Source organism: Phalacrocorax carbo, chromosome 1 (assembly GCF_963921805.1).
Source record: "Phalacrocorax carbo chromosome 1, bPhaCar2.1, whole genome shotgun sequence".
Lineage (NCBI taxonomy): Eukaryota > Metazoa > Chordata > Aves > Suliformes > Phalacrocoracidae > Phalacrocorax > Phalacrocorax carbo.
Window position 1 is genome coordinate 84,480,512 of NC_087513.1, and position 22,807 is coordinate 84,503,318.

The 22,807-nt window shown below is 43.3% G+C and overlaps 3 protein-coding genes across 5 annotated transcripts in view; 2 read left to right on the forward strand and 1 right to left on the reverse strand.

Moving 5' to 3' along the window:
- Positions 1-994: 994 nt before the first annotated feature.
- Positions 995-11,029, reverse strand: FOXM1 (forkhead box M1). Of its 2 annotated transcripts, none has more exons than XM_064463266.1 (9): positions 10,923-11,029; positions 8,830-9,426; positions 7,574-7,722; positions 7,140-7,361; positions 6,591-6,719; positions 5,957-6,001; positions 4,929-5,007; positions 4,304-4,485; positions 995-3,218 (listed from the first exon to the last, which is right to left on the reverse strand). In XM_064463266.1, exons 2-9 carry the CDS (start codon positions 9,377-9,379, stop codon positions 2,157-2,159), a joined length of 2,418 nt encoding a protein of 805 aa, XP_064319336.1. In that variant the 5' UTR covers positions 9,380-9,426; positions 10,923-11,029; the 3' UTR covers positions 995-2,156. The 2 variants fall into 2 exon arrangements, with proteins under 2 accessions (XP_064319336.1, XP_064319344.1); XM_064463274.1 differs by lacking the exon at positions 10,923-11,029 and adding an exon at positions 10,595-10,812.
- A 144-nt stretch (positions 11,030-11,173) lies between these two features.
- Positions 11,174-14,006, forward strand: RHNO1 (RAD9-HUS1-RAD1 interacting nuclear orphan 1). Its single transcript, XM_064463306.1, has 3 exons — positions 11,174-11,391; positions 12,402-12,670; positions 13,335-14,006. The coding sequence occupies exons 2-3, from the start codon at positions 12,503-12,505 to the stop codon at positions 14,001-14,003; spliced, it is 837 nt and encodes a 278-aa protein (XP_064319376.1). The 5' UTR covers positions 11,174-11,391; positions 12,402-12,502; the 3' UTR covers positions 14,004-14,006.
- A 149-nt stretch (positions 14,007-14,155) lies between these two features.
- The window catches only part of TULP3 (TUB like protein 3), a 34,144-nt gene continuing 25,492 nt past the window's right edge, over positions 14,156-22,807 (forward strand). Inside the window, exon 1 of one of the 2 annotated variants that reach the window (XM_064463287.1) lies at positions 14,156-14,549. In XM_064463287.1, coding sequence (XP_064319357.1) covers positions 14,179-14,549 — 371 coding nt within the window. In that variant the 5' untranslated portion in view covers positions 14,156-14,178. Of the gene's footprint in view, positions 14,909-22,807 lie in introns of both variants that reach the window. The other variant, XM_064463295.1, reaches the window with a different exon arrangement.

The following is a 22,807-nucleotide window of genomic DNA, read 5'->3' on the forward strand; positions in this document are numbered from 1 at the left end:
GCAGCCTCATGACCACAGTTTTACCTTCTGTCTGCATCTCTTCTTACCCCTAGGCCTAGATCTAGGTTTAAGGCTTTCCCCTCACCTCTCCTCCCTGAAGCCAGATGTGCTGTGCAGCTTTGATCAGTTTTCACAGCAGTCCATTCTGATTTCCTGAGCAGAGAATGACAATTTCAACCTAGGCTGGAGGACATGAACTCATTACTAGAAACATTTGCAGGAAAGGAATCAAGACTTCCTGCCTTCACAGGCAATATTGGCAAATCAATCCTAAACAAAATACACTTGAAAGGCTACTGGCACCCAACAGCTTTCTGAAGTCTTCTAATTTCCTGTTTAGAGGCAAGCAAACCCTGAGACTCAATCAGAAGTGATGGAACTTCAACTTCTAAGCACTGACAAAAATCTACTAGTCTCAAATTCACAATAAAACATTTTTCACTCGTGGCCTCAAGCTGAGCAGTTATAAGTGCTAGGCAGACAGAAATGCAGATCAGGGAGTCCAATATTCCTTCCCAGAAAAACTGAAATAATCATCAACACAAAGGGCTCAAAACATCTTCTGAGGGCAAAAAGCTCTAACAAGCACACAAGAGAACTGCAATTCTGAAAACCACACACATCTAAATCTCATTTTGTATTTATAGGGGAAGACAGAAATACAGATAATTTTTTTTGAGTAAGATTTGTTTTGGTTTTACAATACAGAAACTAGTCTGCTGGTGGTGTTCTGATATTTTAGTCTGTTAGTATGTTTCTGACTTGCAAAGTCAGGATTTACTGATAAGCAGCAAAAAAAAAGTATATTATATGAAGCAAGGGGTTGAGCAACCAAATCCAATATTGTACAGTCAACATGGCCTAAGGAATACTGAAAATGTCCTAATGATCACAGAAAGCACACACATTAGACAAGTGAAAAAAAATAATCTTTTTTTTCATGCTATGGCCCAGCCTGAGCATGCTGCTAAGAGTGAAAAGAGTAAAGACAATCTGCCGTGTACCCACAGAAGCTTTATTGAATATGTAGATACACAAGTCATCATTTGTCTGTAAGCAGAAGGATCAGGTCTTTTCCATGGCAATATCTTCTTTTGACATGCGTTCTAAAGAATTGGGATGAGTTGTCCTATTGCACCAAGCAAAACATACCTTGTGTTTCTAGAGGTGACTTTTCAGTGGAAATACCAGCATTTGCTTTATAGGTTCCTTTTGACATTTTCAGCTGATGCTTGTAATGAGGGCAGCTTTAACCATTCAACAGAAGTCCATCTTACCGCAACAGTGACTCTACCTACTCCTTTACATACATAGTAATAGGACTCTAGAACCTGTAGAGCATATACAGCTTAATCCAAGCTCTTCTCCATTACAGCCTGGGAAAAGGAAGCCAAACCAAGATTTTTATGCTGCAATCCAGATAACAACCTGTTTCAGTTTGATTTGAGTCACATATAGGTGATTTTTCAGATCTTTTCCCCAGCAACCTTCAGAACAGCCTAGACCAATTTTTCTGAAGTCAAATAAGGTGGGGAAGGGGGTGGTGGTGGGAGTATTTTGGGCGCTCATCTAGAGTAGAATACAGGCAATGTGGAACATATGGACAACACTCTAAGTCAAACCCTTTACCAGCCCAAATATTCCCATAACCCTACAAGAATAAAATTAATATTATAATTAAGGTCTAGTTTAAGGAATGTACAGTATTTACAGCCATTAAAACTACACAGAAGATACTAAGTAATAAGAGAACAAAGTAAAGGGAAGTAAGGACAGAACTAGGAGGAGGTTCCATCTCCTTCCTATTGGATGCACTCCTCAGTTATGTACATTTCCTCTGATACCTTGAGTAGCAAACGCCATTCAGGGCCTACCTAGATGTTCTCTTTGTAACCTCTCTCCAGGGACTCTCTACCTCTAGCACAAGGTTAGAGAGGTTCTATCTTGTTCCATATAAATAGTCTATTGCAGCTTATAAAGGGAGCTCATAGCAGCCAATGGGCCTGTCTCCCAGCTTAGCAGGAGTCAATAATGCCCTCTGTTCCCACGGACATGGGAACTAGTCAAAAGTAGATAGTCTTCCTGGACTATGTGGACAGATCTCAGAAGAGTAGAGTGCTTTCTGTAATATCGGAACACGCCAAATTCAGGCCTGTTTACTTCAGTTCAGGTCTGTTAGTCTCAAGCTGAGACCAACTAATGTCTGCTCCTAAGTTTTCATCCTCAAGACCAGGAAAGCTGATATCTAGAAGAATTTTGCTCAGACTGTCATTCATGGTGTCCAGGATCAGGCCCTCCATGAGTGACCGGTTTTCAGTAAAGCCAGAGGCTGGCAGTTCAACAGATGATTGCTTAGTAGACTCATGAATAAAAGTTGGAGAGCTTGTGAGGGGGACATGCACCATGTCACTGGATTCTGTATTTAGCAGTTCCCGAGGGGACTCAAAGAGGGGATTTTTAAGGGGTGTGCTGTTAAAACCCAGCAAGTCCTGGTTGTCCTGGAGGGGTGTGAATGGCAACTGAGGGGTTCTCACTGGACTGAAGTCCAGCTCATTACTTTCCTTGGCTAAGGATGCAGACTTCCAGGGGTCAAGGCCCCCTAGTGGGGGGGTAGTAGTTGCTGGGACTTTGCTGGGAGTGGAAGAAACTGGCAATTTGCTGAACATCTCCTTGACTGGTGTTTTGAAGGGCCCCTCTTCCCCCTGCAAGCAGCTGAGCTGCGATACATTCTCAAGAGGCTGGCTTTCCTGTAGGAAGGGGGTGTCTGCCCCTAACCGGAAAGGATCAAAGCCATTGCTTTCTGGCAAAACAAGGACAGGCTCTTCTGAGCAAGGCAGTGCTAGGCGTTGTTTCCTTCTGGATCTGCCCACTTCCCGCCTTTCCCGCCTCTTTATGACTAAAGTGTCAGAAACACCCTTAGACGGTGACTTCAGTATGGTGAATTGTTTCTTCTCCTTTGTGGATGAGACTGGGAAGAACAAGCCTGGCTCTTCCTTTACCATTAGGGTTGAGGCAAATGGGGACAGCCAGTCATCCAGCTGAGACCCTTCTTCCTCCTTTATACAGACACTCTCAGGGAAAGAAGCGGATTCCTCACCAGGCTGGGAGCTGCTGTCCTTTAGGGAATGGATTGGGGAAAATAAACCTTCATCACATTGACTCTCCTCCTTGACAACAGCCATGGGTAAAGAGGATGACTCTTCTGTAGAAGGTGACATCTACAAAGAAACACAAGTGATACACCATCCGTAAGCAAGGATCTAACCCACCCAAAATCTAAATGATAGTGGAAGGAAGAAAAGAAAGAATGGCACTTAAGGAGAGCAAAACAGTTAAAAGGAGGATCTTCAGAAAGCAGTAACTATAACAGCATAGAGATTGTATCTACTTCATACAGTGATCGAAGACGCCTACAGATCACATGGGAAGGATTTTAGCTAAGTGACTGGAAGTCATGCCCTTCAGAGCACTTCTGCTGAGAGGAACTTCTAGGAGTACAGGCAGAAACAGTGCTGAGTATTGCTGGAAAAGTACAACCCTTTAATCCCTCCTTATACTACCTACATGTGAAATAACAAAATGAGCACAGAGAAAGATAAATCATAGCAGAAGAGAACATAAAGCAGCAGGCACATGAAGGAAAATAGGATTACGGTTAGACAGGGTGGAAGAAGTTAAAGCTTCGCAATGTGTAAGCATCCAGGAGCACAGTGAGATGCCAAGAGTAAGATCTGTTTAAGAGCTGTTTTTCTTGATCCCAGAATAACTGGGAACTCCACAGAATTTGCAAACAGCAGGTACTGAAAACATCTGGGAAGAGACTACAGGCAAATAAATGCTCTTTCAGAAGAAGTTCCCTATGTTACATGTCTCTTCAGAGATATTAGAAATCTGAATGTTTGAGGGGCAGAACAAAGCCATTTCTCCCATTCTTATTTCTTCATAACCAAGCAGTAGAGAACAATTGTCTCGACCAATCCGTAGAGTCCCCTCCACTAGTGAATTACAGTAACAAGCTTATAGCAAGTCAACTAGCAGGTAAGTCACCCTAGAGACAGAAAAGGACAGCAAGGACTGTCACTGGCCAGTTCCTTAATATGAGCTTAGAGTTTCAGAGCACCTAGTAAAGATGCAGAAAGGAACCATATGAAGAACAGGGCCCACAGGAGGCAAGAACTATAGAAAAGAAAAAAGACAAAAACAAACAACTCCCACATCACACACAAAACACCACCACCCCCCCTCCCAAAAGAGCCAAACAAAAAAAAAACCACCCTCAGAAAACAAGAAAAAAGAAACCAACCTTTGGAGCAATGCGCACACGCTTATTGCTCCGGAAAGTCTCTGAGCTGTTGAGAGATGCTCCCTGTGCCATGGATAAAGGAACCTTCATAGAAGGTTGCAAGACAAGAGGCTGACTCAAAGGAAACTGGATCGGAACCAGGTAGGAGTTGATGCGAGGAAGCAAAGGCTTCATCTTTCGGCCTGGAAGGGAAAAAGAATGGACTTGCTAGCCTCTTGCCCTCCCTTCTACTACCTCTTGAAACACAGGCATCTAACAAGAAGTCCTCTAAATACCCCAAAATAAACATCTGACTAGAGAGAGGTTTACCTGCCTTCTCCTCTAATTTTGAGGATACAAATCCCAAGCCAGACAGCCTGATGAACAAGAAAATAGTCCTTCGTACAGATCCTAGCCCTCAAGTTGGAGCAAGTTCTGCTCTCACTCCATTTGAGTACCCAAACCCCTCATCACATCCTCTCTTAGACACAGCAATACTGCCTTCAGCTGCAAACCTGAGAGTAGGAAGGATAAAAGCTGGCAAACCTGGATAACAATTTCCACTTTTATTCCTAAGGGAATTTGGGGGAGTGCTGCAGATTTATGGGACTGATTCTCTTTGGCCTAGGCTGAAGCAGACACTCACGTGCATTCTGGGGTTCAGTTTTGCTGCTGCTGTTGCTTCCCATGTTCTTCTGGGGGTCAGGAAGATGTCGCTTTTGCTGCTGCAGTCATTGTGAAATTAAAAAAAAAGGAGAAAGAGAAAAGAAAGAGATTTAAAGAGAAGAATCTGTCTGTATTCTGCTGCCTCATTCAGAACTGCGAATCCAGAAGCCTGTGCTGCACTAATACAGAGAGCTGCTGTTAGCACCCAGCACTCATGCCGGCTCTGTCTCTGTGCCACTTGCTGTTTTGCAGCCATGCCATCTCAAAGCCAGCTACCAATCAAAAGCTGTATAGAAAAAGAGATGGCATGACAAAGCTCCTCCAGCTGTGGACTACACTGCAGAAGTGACCTGGTTTCAGTGTCCTCAGTGCCTGAGGAAAGGTGAATAGGATAGCTTTATTGTCTATTGGATCTCTATACAAACCATGGACCAGATAGATGCTTAAGTGGAATAGCAGATACAACAGAGGAATCAGAAGTCTAAACAGATGGAAAGACGACCAGGGCTGTAACTGTGACAAAAGCATGTTTGACTGGCTGCTTGCAAATCTGTCATTGTTAAAATGACTGAATACAAGAGAGACAGCAAACAGGTTCATACTTGAGAGTCACAATGCAGCTGGGCTCCAAAATGAAAGAAGAGCATAGAGAGAGCCTATTCTCTCTGGATCTGAGCACCAGAACAGATTGGTAGTGCTGCCATGGAGAAGAAGATTCTACCAGAAATCTCTGTCTGGGCTTGTTCTCTGAAGCCTGTTGCAGCCTGCTTCAGAAGTAGGCTTCTAGTTGCTCAAAGCTGTACAGCTCTACCAGCTGTAAAGAGAGCATATCATCTGAAGGCAACTAATCTTTGGCTCGACTCCTTTCCCCAAACAGGGTGTGGATGGAGCTGTATGACTAGGTGCAGCAGTAACCCAGTCCCCTTCCCTGAGCCTCTTGTCCTTTCCTTCAGTGACTGGCAAGAGGAGAACAGTAGCCCAAGCCCCAAGCCAGAGGGTAAGTCTTACTGATTCAGAGTGCTCAGGCGATGTTGGTGACCCCAAGTCCAGCGGCTGGTTGCAGCAAGGCATTGAGAGGGAAAAAGATAATATGAAGTTATCAACCAAAGGGGGAACAAATGGGACATTTGAATCTTGTATAATCCAAGCAAACAACAGTCCATCTGCCCACCCACTGCAGAAAACACAGAAGAGTCTAAACACACCTATACCAGACTCACAAGCTCTGCTTCTCCCACAACATGGTACTTCTTAAAATACCTAGCCGGGATAGGGCAATTCCATCCTATGACTGTCTAATCAAACACTATAGGAACTCCTGGTTCACCTCAGTGGAAAACTTCTCTCTAGGAATTTGAATTAGGCCCATGGAAAGAGGTTGAACAAGCTCTCAATTACATTTGGCACACCACCTGAAGAATAAACATATTCCACAGAAGCTCCAGTTCATATGCACAGCCACAGCACATTTTCTTTCAAATACAGAGCTTGTCTGTTTGTCAGGAGAAGTGACCAAATAAAGCTTCTATAGAAAGGCTGATGTCAAAGTGCTTAACTTCACTGTTAAAAGGAGGTGCAACTGGCTAGTGTGGCGTTTAGAAACTGGATATCCTGTCCTATTTTCTTTGCATGACGCACTCACCTTGAATACCTGGTCCAATGTTAGGCAACGGTTTGCATCAGGGTGTATAGTCCAGAATGAGATTTTACCATTAGCAGATGTCTCACGGACAAACATATCATGAAGGGACAGGTTGTGCCGGATAGAGTTCTGGGGAAAAAGGTGTGAGGGGGAGGTTGAAAAGCAATAGTTTTGTTATCAGCACAGCAGAGCCTACCTGAGACATGACTGCCGCAGAGGCATTACATTCCAAAGTGTAGACAACATGGACTTTCATATTCACTGTGTACCCAGCCAACCCTATCATCAATCTCTTATCCTGTTTAGTCTTGAGATCCCTATTCTTACTCCCAGTGATCAAACATCCCATCATATAGCCAAAGCGGAATGAGAAAAGGGAAACAAGAAATAGAACAGGGAACATCTGGAATAAGGGAGTATTTGTGGTAGGGTGTTTAAATTAATTTCCATCTTGCTCTGCAGGCTGGGGAGCAACTTTTCATTTTCATCCAGAAGGCTTATGATAATATCACCCTGTGGCCTACAGCAACTCGAGGGCCTGCTTGTTACCTTCCAACCTGGCTTAGCCACATGTTTGAAATATGGGAAGTGATCCTCAATCCAGGTATAGATGTCCTTCAGAGTCATACGCTTCTTCTCAGTGCTGTTGATGGCAAACTGGATCATGGCCATGTAGGAGTAAGGAGGTCGTTCTGATACAGAATCCTGCCACGAGGAGGACGTGGCAGCAACGGTGGCAGGAATAGCAGCAGCAGCAGAGTCTTCTTCAGTCTGAGAGACAGAAGGAATGATACATGAATGGTCACAAAGTTGACAAGAAGGGCCATGGAACATCCCTGGGTCTTCCAGGTTCTGCTATTCAAATCAGTAAAAGCGAGACTTTTGGAGATGGTGATGCCTACTTCTTGCAAATCTTCTGATCCACATGGATTACTTCCCTATTAAAAGTTTTAGTGCATGCTCTGTTGTCTTCTCCTACTTACCCTGATTCTTTCCCGCAGAGGCATCTGGTTCTCTTTCTCCGTGTCTTGCTTCACAGAGCAGGGACTTAGCCCATCAGATCTCATCTTCCCCAGCCACTGGATGTTAGTGAGACTACTGTCCAACACAGAGCTCATTGTCTCGCCACTGCCTGTTGGGATAACAAGCCCATAGCTCTGCTTACTCACAAGTAACCCTCTTCCCCCTTCTTCTCAATTGCCAAAAGGAAAGCACTAGTCACACTTCTAAAAGAGGTATCCCTGTCTCAGGATAGGGTCAAGATGGTATTGCAACACTAACATTTATTGCAGAAGGAATTCAACCTTGAATTCCTGATTTCATGTGAATCCGCCCAATTTCTTTAAAAAGCTGCAGTCTTAAAAACAGACATTCAAACCTGACTATTGCTCTCAACCAAAATAGGACAGTGTTGATCCAGTAATTCAAGAATTCAAGTATTTTTAGCTAAAGGATGAAACTAGTAAACAGACACCAAGGAAGGTGGTGACAAACTTCAGCTGAAAGACCTAGCACAAGACCAAAGTCAGAAGCTCATACATCTCCAGGTTTTTAACTGCAGCAAAGAAAACGAACATAGTTTTGTTATTTCTGGTGAGGTTTGTTGTAGCCATGCAGCTACTGCAACTGTCTGTTCCTGTCAGACAGTACTATACTGTAGGATAAGATTCACTGCAGCCTAAAAGCTACATAGCTATTTTAAGTTGCAGATACTAATTTGATGTGAGCAGTGTTTCAAAGTAAAATCCATCTCACTTCTAACATTTATTCAGCAGCTTCAAGAGACAGCCAAGGAGGAAAACAGACTTGCCACTTAGTTATTAAAAGACAGGAACCATCTTTTCCAAAGCTCTAAGCCTGTATGTTTTGTCATTGACTAGGGTACTCTATGTTAATCTTGAATTCAGCCAAAACCCGTTTGCAAAATGAACCTTAGCCTTTTGTTCTTCTAGACTTGATTTACTCAAGCCAGCCCTTTTCTCCCCAGTACTAAAATTCTGCTTTGCTATACACCTTTATGTGCTATCTTTTCTACCAAAAATACATCCACTAAGATCCTTCAGATTTCATTACATATGCATAGCTTTGTAAGTTATTAGAACCAAATCTATAGCTATTTTGTAATTAACCAAATAGTTTTCAATACTGCATACTGAGATCCAAGCACTACGCTCATTGGCCCACTTCACATATCTTTATCTATCTGTCAGGACAAAAAAAAAAGGTAATGATTACATACCATGGCTCTCCTGTTCCTGCCCAACCACAGAATCAGTTCCTGAATGCCAGACCATTGTCACTCCTGCAGGACTAGGTGTCTGTGTAACATTCTTGTCTCTTTCTTGATCGTCTGCAGCCTTGGTTGTTGCACTGGGTTTCTTCTCTGATGGGAGATGCTGCAATGGTGCTGGAACTGATGAACGGGATGTGCCCCCACTGCTAATGAGAATGAACTTGTTGGGCCCGTTGTTGCCACATTCTTTTCCTTTTGCTGTCAATGCCTCTATGATGCTCTGGATATCAGCATTTGTAGGGATGGCCACGACTTGTGTGTTGGGCATGGTGGGATGGTCAATTATCTTTATTCCTGCTGGGAATTTCTGCAGGCCACAGTCCATTTTGTCTCTGGGTTGGCTGTTGTGATGGTCCTCCTGGCTGTGCTCCTGCTTAGGAGCCTTTTCATCCTGACCACTGTTCTCATCTCTTGCTGAAGTACTGGTTGCATCCTTCTGAGGGAGGGTGAGTTTCCGTCTTTTGAGAATTAAGGGCCTGTGAGGGCTGGTCCTCATTATTGATCTGTACAGTCACTCTCCATTGAAAGGGACAAGAACAAATCCTGCAAAACAGAAGATACAACATAACAGTGTTCAGGGCAGGAACAGCTAGGAAAGGTGCAGCATGTTACCACAGGCCTCCTACAGATCACATATTCTCAGCAATTGCTACAAAGCTAGAAACAAGGAAGGAAAATAAAAAAAATTGAAAGCATTTAATAAGGTTGATGAGGCTATTGGAAAACAGTACTGTACTTCCTTTATCCACACCTTGTATAAGCAGGACAGGATTGATACTTGCAGAGTAGATCACTTTCATCTCAAGTTGGGAGCCACACAGTACATAATAATAAGGAAAGTATGTACATGTGCTTTACAGAAAGGGAGACTAAGACTTAGCTGTAAAGTGACTCGACCAGCAAGCTGGAAGGGAGGGAAGTTAAAACATAGAAATAGCGGTCCTGATTCTTACATCTCATTGCTGTATCACAGCAGATCACATGGCCTGAGAGAAAAGAGAGTTTTATAGATGGTTTAAGATCTGGGAAGCAGAGATTGTCCTGAACACTACAAAGGCACAAAATAAATGCAGCAGAAGTTAGGTATTTTAAAATAAATTTAACATAAATTCTTTAGTCATTACTTCTGTAGATTTGTCAAGAACCAGATAAATTAATCATTGGGCAGCACACAATTTAAATGTCAAACTCTTGAACAACAGACAATTTAGATTATTAAGCAGAGAAGATAAAATGCAGATATACTGCTTTTAGGGTAAGATGTAGCGTGCCCCTTCTAAGAACACCTCTTATAAACACCATGCCGTTCAAGAATTAGGTGGAGTCTGTTTCTTGCAGTAAACTACCAGAACAAGAATACATAAATTGTACACATTGTTTATCATTAGGGATGGCAGGCAGAATAGAAACAAATAATTTTAAAAAAAGGCCTTTTTCATTGGTAGATTTGACCAGGCCGGCTAGTGAATAAGAAAAACCTCAGCGAAAATCACCTGCATAGATACAAACCAGAAAGAGCCCAGCAGATAAAGAACTGGGTTGATGCCCTACATGCAGGGCCCCAGTAGATGCCACCAATAGAAACGTTCAGCATTACACGCGGGTTGCAGCACCCAGGCACATGCGTGGCCCTTCACGACCTGCTGCGCTCCCTTAAAGGGAGCTCCTCGTAAGGCAACGACAAAAAAAAAAAAAAAAAAAAAAAGCAGACCTCCAGAAGGCTGCGTTCCTACAAGAGAGCGCCGCTTCCTCAGAAGGCCTCAAGCTGCTGTCTTCAATACGGGCCCAAGAACAGCCCTGTGCACGCACGGCCCCCGGGGTGGCAATGTGGGAAGCACCCAAGGGCTCCTTCCTCACCCGCTCCAACCGCAGCCCCGCCGCGCTCGCCGGCCAGCCCAGGGCCCCTCCGCCCCAGCCCGGGCCTAGACTTTTCACCCCCACAGCCACCCTACTCTCAGCTCTGGCGGGGTTGCCGGCCCCTGCCGAGAGACACCGGGGAACGGGAGACTACCGCGGGGGGGAGGGCGGGTGCGACTCACCAGCTCCCCGGCCGGGCACGGAGAGAGACTGTGGTACGGACGCTTCCGCACTACGCCACCACTCACTGCAGAGATCGTTTCCCGGTTTGAATTTGGCGCCTGGCGACTCGTTGGCATCACGTGCCGGCCTGGGCCAATGAGATGCGGCAGGGGCGGGGCGGATCGGATCGAGCCAATCGGCTGCAGCGGCGGGGGATACGGATGCGCCGGGAGGCCGTGGAGGGCTGGGGTTGCCTGGTCTCGGTCCCCGTCCCCCTCGGGGCGTTTGCTCAGCCCTAGGGGTCTTCCCCAGCCGCGCCACCTGGGCTGGAGCCCTGACGTGCGCCCTGGCACCAGCCGCTGGGTGGGTGCGGGCGCTGGCCTCGGGTGCTCGCTCGTGAAGAGCCACAGAGTTGCACCGTTTAGCGGTTGTTGCGGCTGCACTTGGCTAGGGGGCCTCGCAGGACTCTCCGAGGAGGCGGCGCGTTTGGTAAGCGGTCCGGCTGTCGCAAACTCACGCGTTTGGTAAAGAGAATGCGTTCTCTTCAAAATTCCTTGTCTATGCTTGTCTAGTTTTGAATGGAAAATTAAATTAAATGTCATTCCGATTAAAAATTACTCATTAGGTAAAAAACCAAAATCACGCAAGGTATCTATGGGAGGGAAGTGTCAAGGATGTTCTGTATTTAAAAACATAAAAATTCCTGAAATTAAAGTATAGGTAGTTAGCAACTAGAAGTGGAAAGACTTCTGGTTATCTCGGCCCTATGACATATCTCAGCATTACAAACCAGTTTTATGGATTAATTTGAAAAAAGAAATTTTTTTCTGACTTAAAATTCCCAAACCATTCCTTACCTGTGATTAGACTAGATATTGAGCTCATGTGAATACATTATTTCTTTACTTTTTTTAATAACTGACTTGATATAGCTGTTTCAGTAGGTTAACTACTCCCATTCCAATTTTTTTTTCTTCCCTCCCAGCGATTTGAATTTCCTTAAAATTTCACTGACCAAGCCTATTCTAAATATTGTTTGTTCTATGTTTCAGTATTTTAGTCAGGCCTTATCATAAATGGATGTCTTTCAAATTACTTCTAAAATATTTTTATGAAGAAAAATGCCTATATGACTTTGCCTGTCTTGTGTATTTAAAATACATATTTTCATAAGAAACTGATTTTCCAGTAATGTTGAGCCTTGCCTAAAGGCTGGCTCAGAACTCCTTTTGCAGCTGGGACACTCATTTTGTTTGTGTCTGTCTCCCCAGTTTATTTGGCTATCGGCTTTTGTGAAGCTTTGGAGTGTTTATCTGTTCTGCTGTGCATTTTTAAATCTACCTGAAATTCAAGTGAAGCTTCAAAAACTACTGGTGGGAAAACATCTGCAAAGACATGTGTACACTGTACCGTTGCATGAATGTTTTACTTTTGTTAAAAACTAGGTCTGAGGTTTCCAAACAAGTTTGTCTTCAAGTCTATTCATTTGCCTTCTACAGATTTGAGAGCACTTTAGCATCTCCTTGGGGTGCTTTCCTCTCTCTCCAGCTGGCTCTAGCAAGCATCATGAGGTTCCTAAGTCGTTTTACCATATCTTTTGATGCCTCCGAAGAAGAAACGTTCCCACAAGGCCAGGAAGGCAGAGCTGGTATTCCTTGAGAGGCCGCGAGAGGGACCCGTCCATTGCCGTGAAACTCTGCTACCTTCGGCTGAGAATCCAAGACGTGTTCCCACAAAACCTCTAGATCACACCACCTCTGTTGCCTGGGTTGGTATAGATTATCCTTCCCCCTGCATCCCAACCGTTTTCAAGCTTCTCCTGTATGTCTTAACAGAAAGCTGCCCTGGGTACTGAAAATTAGTACCTCAGGCCTGAATTCATTGTACCTGCCTACAGCATAAATAAGTGCTTTTGAGTTGCTTCACATTCTAATTCTAACTACAACTGCTAAGGTCTTGGTTATTTGAAGGCATAAAACTGTGTGCAGTGTGTACTGATAGTTTACCTTTGAAAAACTAATTCTCACGAGGAAAACTGTTTTCTATGGCAACTGAAAACCCTGCACATAATAAACATTAGGGGAACTTTTTTTTTTGGCTTGCTGCTTGAAATAACTGCTGAACTCTAAATGTTACATGTTGAAGTACTAGCTGTTTTGTTTAAATCTGAGACTGCTAAATTCAGAGGACATAGGCTTTCATTTCAGGATCAAAGATTTCAGAGATCAAAGAGTGGCAGCGCATAATGTTGAAGTTCAGAAGCATCTCCTGTTTTGCAGCTTGGTTAGTGACAGATATGTTTTGCTGCAGACCAAATTACCCGGTTAAGAAACACAGTGAAAAAAGATGGCGTAGATGGGGAGTAGAATCAGATTGGCATTCCTTTGTCTGGAGAAAATTGTTGTTTTTTCTTATTATGACTTTCCCTTCAGGTGTGCCCACAATTTGAAACAACTAAGTCAGCGGTGTTGAAAGTGTGCCAGAAGAAACATCGTGATCCTCACAAACCCAAGAATCAGGATGCCACCCAAAGTTTGCTTCATGCAGGAGGATCTTGTCAAAGAGCTATAGCCTGCAAATTTCCTCCTTTAACTTTTGAGAATCCAGAAGGATATCATCCAGTCCAGCCCTCAGATTGTCTGACTCGCTCAGGGAAGAACACACAGCACTCTCACAGCCAGCCCAAGAAAGGGACAGCAGCAAAAGCCGAGATCCAGGTGAACAGTCCAGAGGACTGTAGAGAAATACCTTTGTTTCCTGATCCCCAGCCTGTAGAGCCAGAATTCTTTAATCCACCAGATATAGAGACTCCACAGGTGCCTTCCGTAAGGAACCAGAGATGCAGCAGCACTCTGCCACAAGCAAGTAGCCGTGCCTGGTATCCAGAAAAAGAGCTGACATTCGGTATTGATCCCTGTGGGACAGGGGAGTCAGCAGCAGTGCTGGTTACAGATACTCCCGAGCATGAGTATGGCGTGAAGGTGACTTGGAGGCGGCGGCCTCATCTAATGAAATACCTGCGGGAGCAAGGGAAGCTGAGTGCTGCTGATGTACTGGTGAAGGTACACCCCGAGCTCTCAAGGAGACGGGCCAACGTCTAACTTGGCAGGAGCAGTTATTGGCACGTGCAGACACATCCAAACAGACGACGTTACTTCCAAGAACCAGCCAGCGGGGCCGCGGCTGGCTGACCCTCCCGGGAAAGGCCGCCAGGGAGCAGGGGGTGTTCGTGTGGGGCCGGGGGTGGGTGGCTCTAAGAAGAGCTTTCTAATCCACATGGCTCCTTGCCGGGTCTGTTGCTGTAACCCGAGAGGAGGCCGCGGGCAGGAGCAGCAGGGCCCGGCCCCCGCCGCCCACGGGAGGCCGAGCGCCGCGCGCGGGTTGGGGCTGGGACGGGGCTCTGACGCGGCGGGAACGGTCCTCGTCCTGCGCATGCGCAGCGCCCATCCCTCCCCGCTGAGGGACGCCGTGGCCAATGGGCGGGCCGCATGCTGCGCCTTCGGCCAATGGCGCCTCACTTCAGTACCGAGTTCCGTTGCCAAGGGTAGCAGCGGGGCGGGGGCCGGACGCGGCGGCCGGAGCCCCATAGCAACGGCGGGGATGGAGAGTGCGCGGGGCCGAGGCCGGGGCGGCCCCGCCGGCGGCAGGTGAGAGGGGCCCGGGCCTGCACCTCGGTGAGGGCGGCCCGGGGCAGCGTCTCCCGGTCCGGTTCTCCCGGTCCGGTTCCCCCTCCTGGCGGGCGGGTGGGTGCGGTTTCGGGGAGGCCGTGTCTCCGGGAGTAAAACGACCCGGGGCGGCGCGGCGCGCAGCTATTCCTCGCATCGCCTCAGAAGGGACACCCGGGACCGGGGTGGGCAGAGCCGCGCGCGGCCATACGCCGTCGCTGGAGCTGCCGCCGGCCGCGCGCGCAGGGCGCCATGCCACGCCGCCCTGGTCGGCAGGGCGCTGGGGCGCTCCCCGGGTACAGCCGCTTGCAACTGCTGTGTTAAGTCCGGCTGTACCTCACGTGCGTAACTCTTCAGTGTTATGTGTTACGTGTCATCTAAACGTTTGTAGATTAAACTGGTTTTGGGGGGTCTCGGTCCTCTCTGATCGTTTCTAGGTGCTGCTGTGAAGCATTTCTGCAGCGTTACTCCTCTGTTGCTAGTGAAGCTCTTGGGGTATGTGGTAATATACTCCATATGCCGTCGCAAGGGAAAGAGGGATAACTGAAAGGCACTTAACTGACGTGATAGGAAAAATAACTGCAAACTTCGGAAACGAGATTTTGGAAAGAGATTATGCCTTTGGCACATTAATAGCTCAAAACCAAAATTGGTTGAAATTAAATGTGAGGATACAGGCCGGCAGTGAAAATGGGTTTAGACAGAATTAGTATACTTGTAAAAGCCCAGGAAAAAATATCTTCTATGGCTCTGATGTTTGGATGGGGAAATGAAAAGCAAATAAAGAGGGAATCCTAAACTTCTAGTAGTTGAATTATAATGAACACAGTGTAGAAGAGAAACTGTTTATTTATGACATAAACTCGGTAATTTTAGTTAAGGGTGAAAAGAGGCAACAGGGTTAGAAGGGCTCCTATAATTGCTTGGGTTTACCGCATATGCTGTGAAACATTAGAAGATGACTTCTTTATGTAGACTTTAAAGGCTGAGGTTTGTATACCAATTCTGGAAACAATTTTTGAAAAACTGATGACCAGATGCACATAAATTTCCTTGCATAGATATTACACATTTAAGTTTGACAGAGTTTAAGCTGCGGGAAATGACGCAGCTTTTCTGATAACAATTGTACTAGTATAATTTCTCTCTGCTAAAAACTTGTTTCACATGTTTTCATAGGTGCCTCACAAAATTAGTCTAAGAATAATGGCAGTTCATGTGATGGCTGCTTCCCTCCTGCCCCTAGTTTATTAAACAAACAATCCATTTCCTTAACTTTCCTAGTCTTTGTGATTCATGTAAGAAAACTAGCATACATGAACCTGAATGAAAGTATGTAGTTTTTAAATAGACCCTTAAGGCCTCTTATTTTTAGGGGTCTGGCTCTGAACTTAGAATGTTCAGCAGCACTATAATAAATTGCAGGAAAACAAAAGAGTGTATTCTTAAGAAGGATCTTCTTTTCCTGAGAAAATAGTAGTAAAATTATCCATAAATCACTATTTTAATGATTAGAACTCTTGTTCGGTAAAATAATTGTCAGTTGTCCAAACACTGCTTTGTATAGAAAAAGTAAATGTGATACATAATAATTGGCGGTTCATAGCAGTGAAGATACTACCTACCATCTTGTAGAAGAAAGGCTCTGTAAAGTTAAAAAAAAAAGCTGTGCCTGAGAACCAGTTGGTAACTTTTATTTTTTTTCCCCTTGAGGTGGAATACCGTTACTATTGTGCAATATGTAAGGCACACATTAAGATATAAAAAGTATTTTATTTCTGGTGGACAGAGGTGAAGGAAACAGGTCAAAAATAAATGCATATAGTTTTGTGAATGTGCTGTGGGATATTTGATGATGGATAGGAAGCTGAGACTTTTTCTTTAGTCTATCTCTGAAACAGGCTGTCCCTTGAAACTATGGTATTGTGTTAATCTATCTCTTGTCCACCAGCACTTCCATTTGAGGTGGCTGCAACTTAATTTGCTCAAGTTCATTTAAAGTCTGGTTGACTTTCAGGTTGATGGGGCACAACTGTCTTAATGTTTTAGAAAATGATAAGGTTGATAGTGCTATTTAATGGTTTTGATAAGTGCTATACCTTCTCTCTCCATTGGGGAAAGTCCCATTTTGAGGCTTGACATGTAATTAATAATGTTGAACACAGTAGAAACATTTGGATAAAAGTAATTCTAAATCATTTTAAGTGTTTAAATTATTGAGAAGGGAATTTGGTTCTTATGGTACTATGTATTTTAGAATCTTGTGGACCAATGAACTTCACCTTTTTGAAGAATAATTATACAGTATACAGGAATACTTAAAGCTTTGCACGTGCTGCCTTCCAAATTTGCTTCAGTTTCTGACTTGCAGATGCCGTGTATAAAAAACATCATTTCCAAGGTGCAAAAATCTTGAGTGAGTTTACAGAGACTACAAAAATGAGTATCAACTTCAGCAGTCCCTCCCATAATTTTAATGCTTCTTGGGTGACTAGACATGCATGAGTTAGTAGTTTTCAGTTTGTGAACTCAGGAATGCTGGCATACTTCCTCAGTGTCTTTAAAAGTTAATGAAGAATAAGGGCCTATTGTCAATAAGCTCAATTTTCAAAAGATTATGAGCCCATGGACTGAAAAAGGTTTAAAAGTAATTTCCAGCCAAAAGCCATTTCCATACTTGAAAAACCTTGGTGTAGTTGAGGTGGTCAGGAATCTTGGTGGCTGCTGGGCTCGACTGTTTTGTATAGATGCACCTTAATTATAATTTGGGGGAAAAAAGGCAAAATACCTTGCTAATGTTTTTAGCCATGCTTCCTTTTAAAAGCCTATCAGCATCTCTGTTAGTCCTTGGGAATTTTTATTTGGCCACCTGTGACCTTGAAATTAACAAGCACTGTTTTGTAAATTCCAGGGTTTATAATTGTGCAAATCTTATCCTTAGATAAAAGAGAATTGGCTCAATATCTTGCTTGCTTCATCCGTTTCAAGTCTGAATATAACCAAGAAACGTGTCTGAAATAAGATAAATCTGTAAATATTTTATAAATGTGGTTGAGATGTACTCCTAGGAGTGCAGTTTTGAAAAAAAAGAAAACCTTTTGCAACTGCATTTTGATGCTGCTGCCATTGGTGTGAGTGAAGAAGGAATCGCTTCACTTCCTATGATGTAGACAGCAGTGGTAAGAGAGAAAAAGTAGCAAGTGTTACACTTTTCACTCAAATTTCTAAATATGACTTGAAATGCGCTTGGTAACTCTTTCATTGTTCTAACAGTTGCAGTTGTCTTAAAGCTGAACCTTGTTTGAATTGTCTCTTCAGTTTCTAATAAGTTCTCCCCCAATCTCTTAAAATTTAGAATTTAGGTTACTGATGACCCATCTTCATAGAGACAACCATTATTTTTCTCTTCTGTTTGGTTTTTACTTTGTTTTCCTTTTTTAACCACTGTTGGTGTGGCACCTGTACGAGGGACAAGTGCCCTGATTTCAACATAATTATGACTTTGTATGTGTGGAAACTTTTCTGCAACCAAACTTGCACTGGGATAGCTCCAGACTCTTTGTTTTGTGGTGGTCTCCAAAATAAAACTGTTGATAGTGTTGTAATTGGGTCGTGGGGTGAATTCTAAGTGGGTTTGCTGATATGCCTAGAGCTGTTGCCTTAGACTACTGCAAGAACATTTACCCTTATTCCTAGCGATGTTTAAAACATATTCAGTGGGATGTTAGAACTCCTAACTGCCTGTGTTATTGTTACAGAATTCTGTGGTCACTTCTGTGCTCCTTTCCCATTTAGCATTCGTATGTGAGATCTGAGGCAACAAAAACAGAACAAGAATCTAAATTTAGCAACAGTATCTTGCTGAGTCACTTAGCTTGGGATGGAAATTAAATTTTGCTGTTTCTATCTCCTTAATGGTTTCCCCTTTCAATCTTTTAGAAATAGAAAACTGGCCTGGGACTAAAAGTCCACAGTCAGTTCTAGGGTGTCAGTTCAGAAAACTTCCTTTATGTTCCTTCCCCATTTTTAGTTTGAAAGACTGTAAAACAAGTGCAATTTGTGACTTATTTTGAAGGAACTTTAGGGTTTTGTTATGTCGTCTGGGTTAAGCATACTGTGTGCTATTTAACTGCTGACTGTGTTTCTACAAGAGAATAGTAACTGCTTTACATTTCACTGGTTTCATGTTGTAACGTGGTAGACATGAACAAAAGCATTGGGCAAGGTTTAATTTGCAAACAGAGGATCATAGAAGTCAGAATTCTAAGCCCCTGTACATCTTGCTTTGCTCCTTCCTTGGGTAGAGCAATTTCTAGAAATGAAATGGCTGGAGATTTGGAGGATGTAGTTGAGAGGACGTTAAATAGAAAGCTGGTGTTCTACTTAAGGAATAAATGTGTCTTTCTTTTCCTTAGCAGAAACCCAAGTTTCATTAAATTCACCAGAATAAACATGATTTTGGAAGCATAGCATGCATTCTGCAGTTGTATTGGTGGTTAAGAGCTGACGACTCCTTACTCAAGCTATGTTGTCAGTTTATCTTCCCTGTTCACGTCAGGATCCCTGGGAGTCTCAAACTCTCAGCTGTGAACTCTCAAAGTGCCTGACAGCAGATTCCTTGCCTCCCTTCTCTTACAAATATTGTAACAAAAACCCAGTTTAAAAAAACCGCTTTGGCTACACACTTAATGATAAGTTTATGTGCATATTCTTATGGTTGTCATCTTCTGTGTCACCATGCATCCATGATGGCTTTAATGGTTAATGGCCTGTGTGGATTTCTGGCTTCTCTTGGCCTTCCTTCCAGGAAAAGGATACTCCTTTCAGTTTAGGTGTGCTGTAATTAATTCCTTGAGACTTTTCTGGCTAAGGAAAAAAAGAATCTACTTTCTGTTCTCCCAGTATAGTATAGCAGAGAATGACACAGGCTTCTGTTTGCACTCTTTATAGTCCAGATAGAAGCTAGCTGGAACTAGCTAGAACTAGAACTTCTGTCCAGAGAGTGCTGCTTTATTTTCATTGCTCTGTTCTCTTATTCCAAGTAGGAGGAGGTAATCTTTGGTACTTGGTGAGTCAGTTTTTGAATGGCCTATGAAACACGAAGCAGTAGGGTAGTCAGAATAGTTTTGAGCTCATAATTTAACCTTTTCATGACGCTTGTGTTCCTGTTGCATTTTCTTGTAACAGCCTGTATTCTTTATTGTCATCTAGTTTGTCCTCTCAGACTCGGGTCTAAACTATCTCCATTTGTCTTGTGATCTCCAGAACCCAAACAGACAGAATCATAGAATCATGGAGGTTGGAAGAGGCTTCTTGAGATCATCTGGTCCAACCCTACTGCTCAAGCAGGGTCAGCTGGAGTAGGTTGCACAGGATGATGTCCAGACAGGTTTTTAATATCTCCAAAGACAGAGACTCCACAAACTCCCTGGGCTACCTGTTCCAGTGTTTGACCACTCTCTCAGGAAAAGTTTTTTCTTGCATTTGTATAGAATTTAATGTAGTTTAGTTTGTGCCCGCTGCCTCTTGCCCTGTCAGGAGGCACTGCTGACTTCATCTCCTTTACACCCTCCCATCAGGTATTTATACACATTGATAAGATGCCCTCTGAGCCTTCTCTTCTCCAGGCTGAACCATCACAGTTGTCTCAGCCTCACCTCATGTGAAAGATACTCCAGTCCCTTAATCATCTTTATGGCTCTTTGATGGACTTGCTTCAGTATGTCCATATCTTTCTTGTGCTGAGGAGCCCAGAATTGGACACAGCACTTCATGTGTGGCTTCACCAGTGCTGAGCAGAGAGGTAGGGTCACTTCTCTTGACCTGCTGCCAGTGCTTTTCCTAATGCAGCCCAAGATTCTGTCAACCACTGTTGGCCTTGAGGGTGCATTGCTACCTCATGGTCAGCTTGTCCACCAAGACAGTAACAATCCATTCCTGAAAAAGGAATCTCATCAGACAGCATGTGCTTTATTCTTTGTTTCACCATAACTCAACTTTTCTCCCATAGGCCCTTCATTTCTCAAAGTTCTGGTACCTTACTAGCAGGTTCCTATCTATTTTGCCTGACAATCTCCTGCCACGTTAGTTCTTCCTATTTCAAGGTGTGTTTATGTAGGTATGTAATAGTGCAGAGCATATCCCATTGCATTTGTGAGGTACTAATTTCATACTAGGGTTTTGTGCTTCCATGAATACCATTTTGAAACTGAAGATACGGGTGATTCTTCTGAGTGGTTGTTTCACCTTGCGTACACTGTTTCATTTTACCTTACAAAATCACTGGAACAAGTACTGTAAAGAAAAGACAAGTTTGTGTCTCCTGCACTGTTAAATAAACTTTTCTGCATTAACTTAGCTGCAGTCAGTCAGTACTAGATTGCACCATTATTTACTGAGTTACATTTGGTGTGTGAACAGTTGCCCCAGAATGATGCATTTTCAAAGGAACTCCTTTAGGCCAAGTGTAGTGTGTTCTGGCTGAGCTGTTTCAACCTGAACAGCCTGTTACTTTCAGGTACACTTCACTTACTATTAGGGCATTGTGCATTTAATGGCATTATTGCGTTATGCAAGTATGGAGAACATGGTGCTGCAAGGATAGGTTTGGATTAAACTCCCTGCTTTCTTGCTTTTAGCCAACAAAAATAATTATTAACCTGTTTGTGTTCTATAACAAAAGATTTTTCTGCAGTACTTGTGCATCTCAGATTGTTTTTTCTTGAATTCCTTTCTTCAGCACGGTATTCCTATTGCTTGGAGTTGTTGGGGCAGCTGTTTTGCCACCATAAAGGCAAAACACATCCTTTTTTTTTTTTTTTTTTTTCTTTTTTTCTTCAGGGTGCCAGCCTTTTCGGGATTTTTTTTGGGGGGTGTGTGTGTTTCAGTTTAGGTGGTTTTGGCACTCTTCCAGTCCATGTGACTTTAAAGAAAAGTACCTGATAATTCCACAGTGAAGTTCCATTTCTGGGTTTCTCTAAGATCTTCAGATCTTCTTTAATAAGTTGTAAATTGTTCAGGTAGTTGCTGCAAGTTATTGGCAGGAACATGCAGCGCCTGGAGGATTCAAGTGGGGTAGGACATACAGATCTAGATGCTTGTCTTCCTGTTCCCCCACAACACCCTGGTCTGGCAGTTGCCATTATTAGTCTTATTAGTTAATTTTCTACTTCTTTTCAAATATTCTGAGATATGTCCCACATGATACAGACTTAATTTGTGTATTAAAACATATACAAGACAGTCTTTATTCACAATAATATATCTACTCATTCAGAATTGCTTCCAAAATTAATGTTCGCTGTTGCCATGTCATTGTTCCCATAATATGTTCTGTAGGTGAAAAGCTTACAAAACAAACTTTGTTAAATCTTTCTCAAAACAGTACGGCTATTGGCATTAGAAATCTGTGTGTGTTTCTTTGTGGGCGGGAGGAAATCAAAGTTAAAACTGATTTCACTGGAGAAAGGATTCTTTTGGAAAAAAGCCAGAGGCTGAAACTTGCTCCTGTTGAAATATCAACTGCTTGAAAATAACTTAAAACTGAAATGTTGATTCAACCTAAGAATTGTGTCTCTTAGAAACGCGTGTGGCATTTTACAGCTGTTTTGCAGCAGATCCAGTTTACCTTGGAAGACTTGTAGTTAATTTGATTATGAAGGAAAGAATATCCCATTTGGCAAAAAAACCACTCTTCTGCCTTGGGGAAGGCAGAAAAATTTCATAATCCTCACTCCTTTGGTTGCTATGTTACACATTTTCCCAGAAATGAACAATTACAGCTGTGTCAGTTGCAAGGAAAGCAGACGGGACTCCTCCCTTTTGTGGATTGGAAGGTGCATTACAGATAAGTTTTGTACCTCAACGAGTTTCCAGAGGCAGTATTTTTGTTTGGAATATATCTTTTAAAATATAAGAATCCTTCTTCAAATGATCTCTTTTCTACAGCTTCTGTTTTCCTTCACAGCTGTGGTTCATATGAGGAGAATAATTCCCAGGGAAGTTCTTTGGAGAGTTAAGAGTGAAAACCCTTTCATACCAGCTGACCTTGCATTTCTTACTGAAGTTGTGTTTACTTGCACTTCTACAGGCAAAAATTAGATCTAGTGGACAAAGATATGTGCCACAAGCTGCATTCTTCTCATTCCCTGATTCTTAAATTCTGGGAGTATTTCTCAGAGCCATAATTGCTGCTACAGCATTAATAAACTGTCCTGCAAAGGAAAAAGGAGTTACGTGAT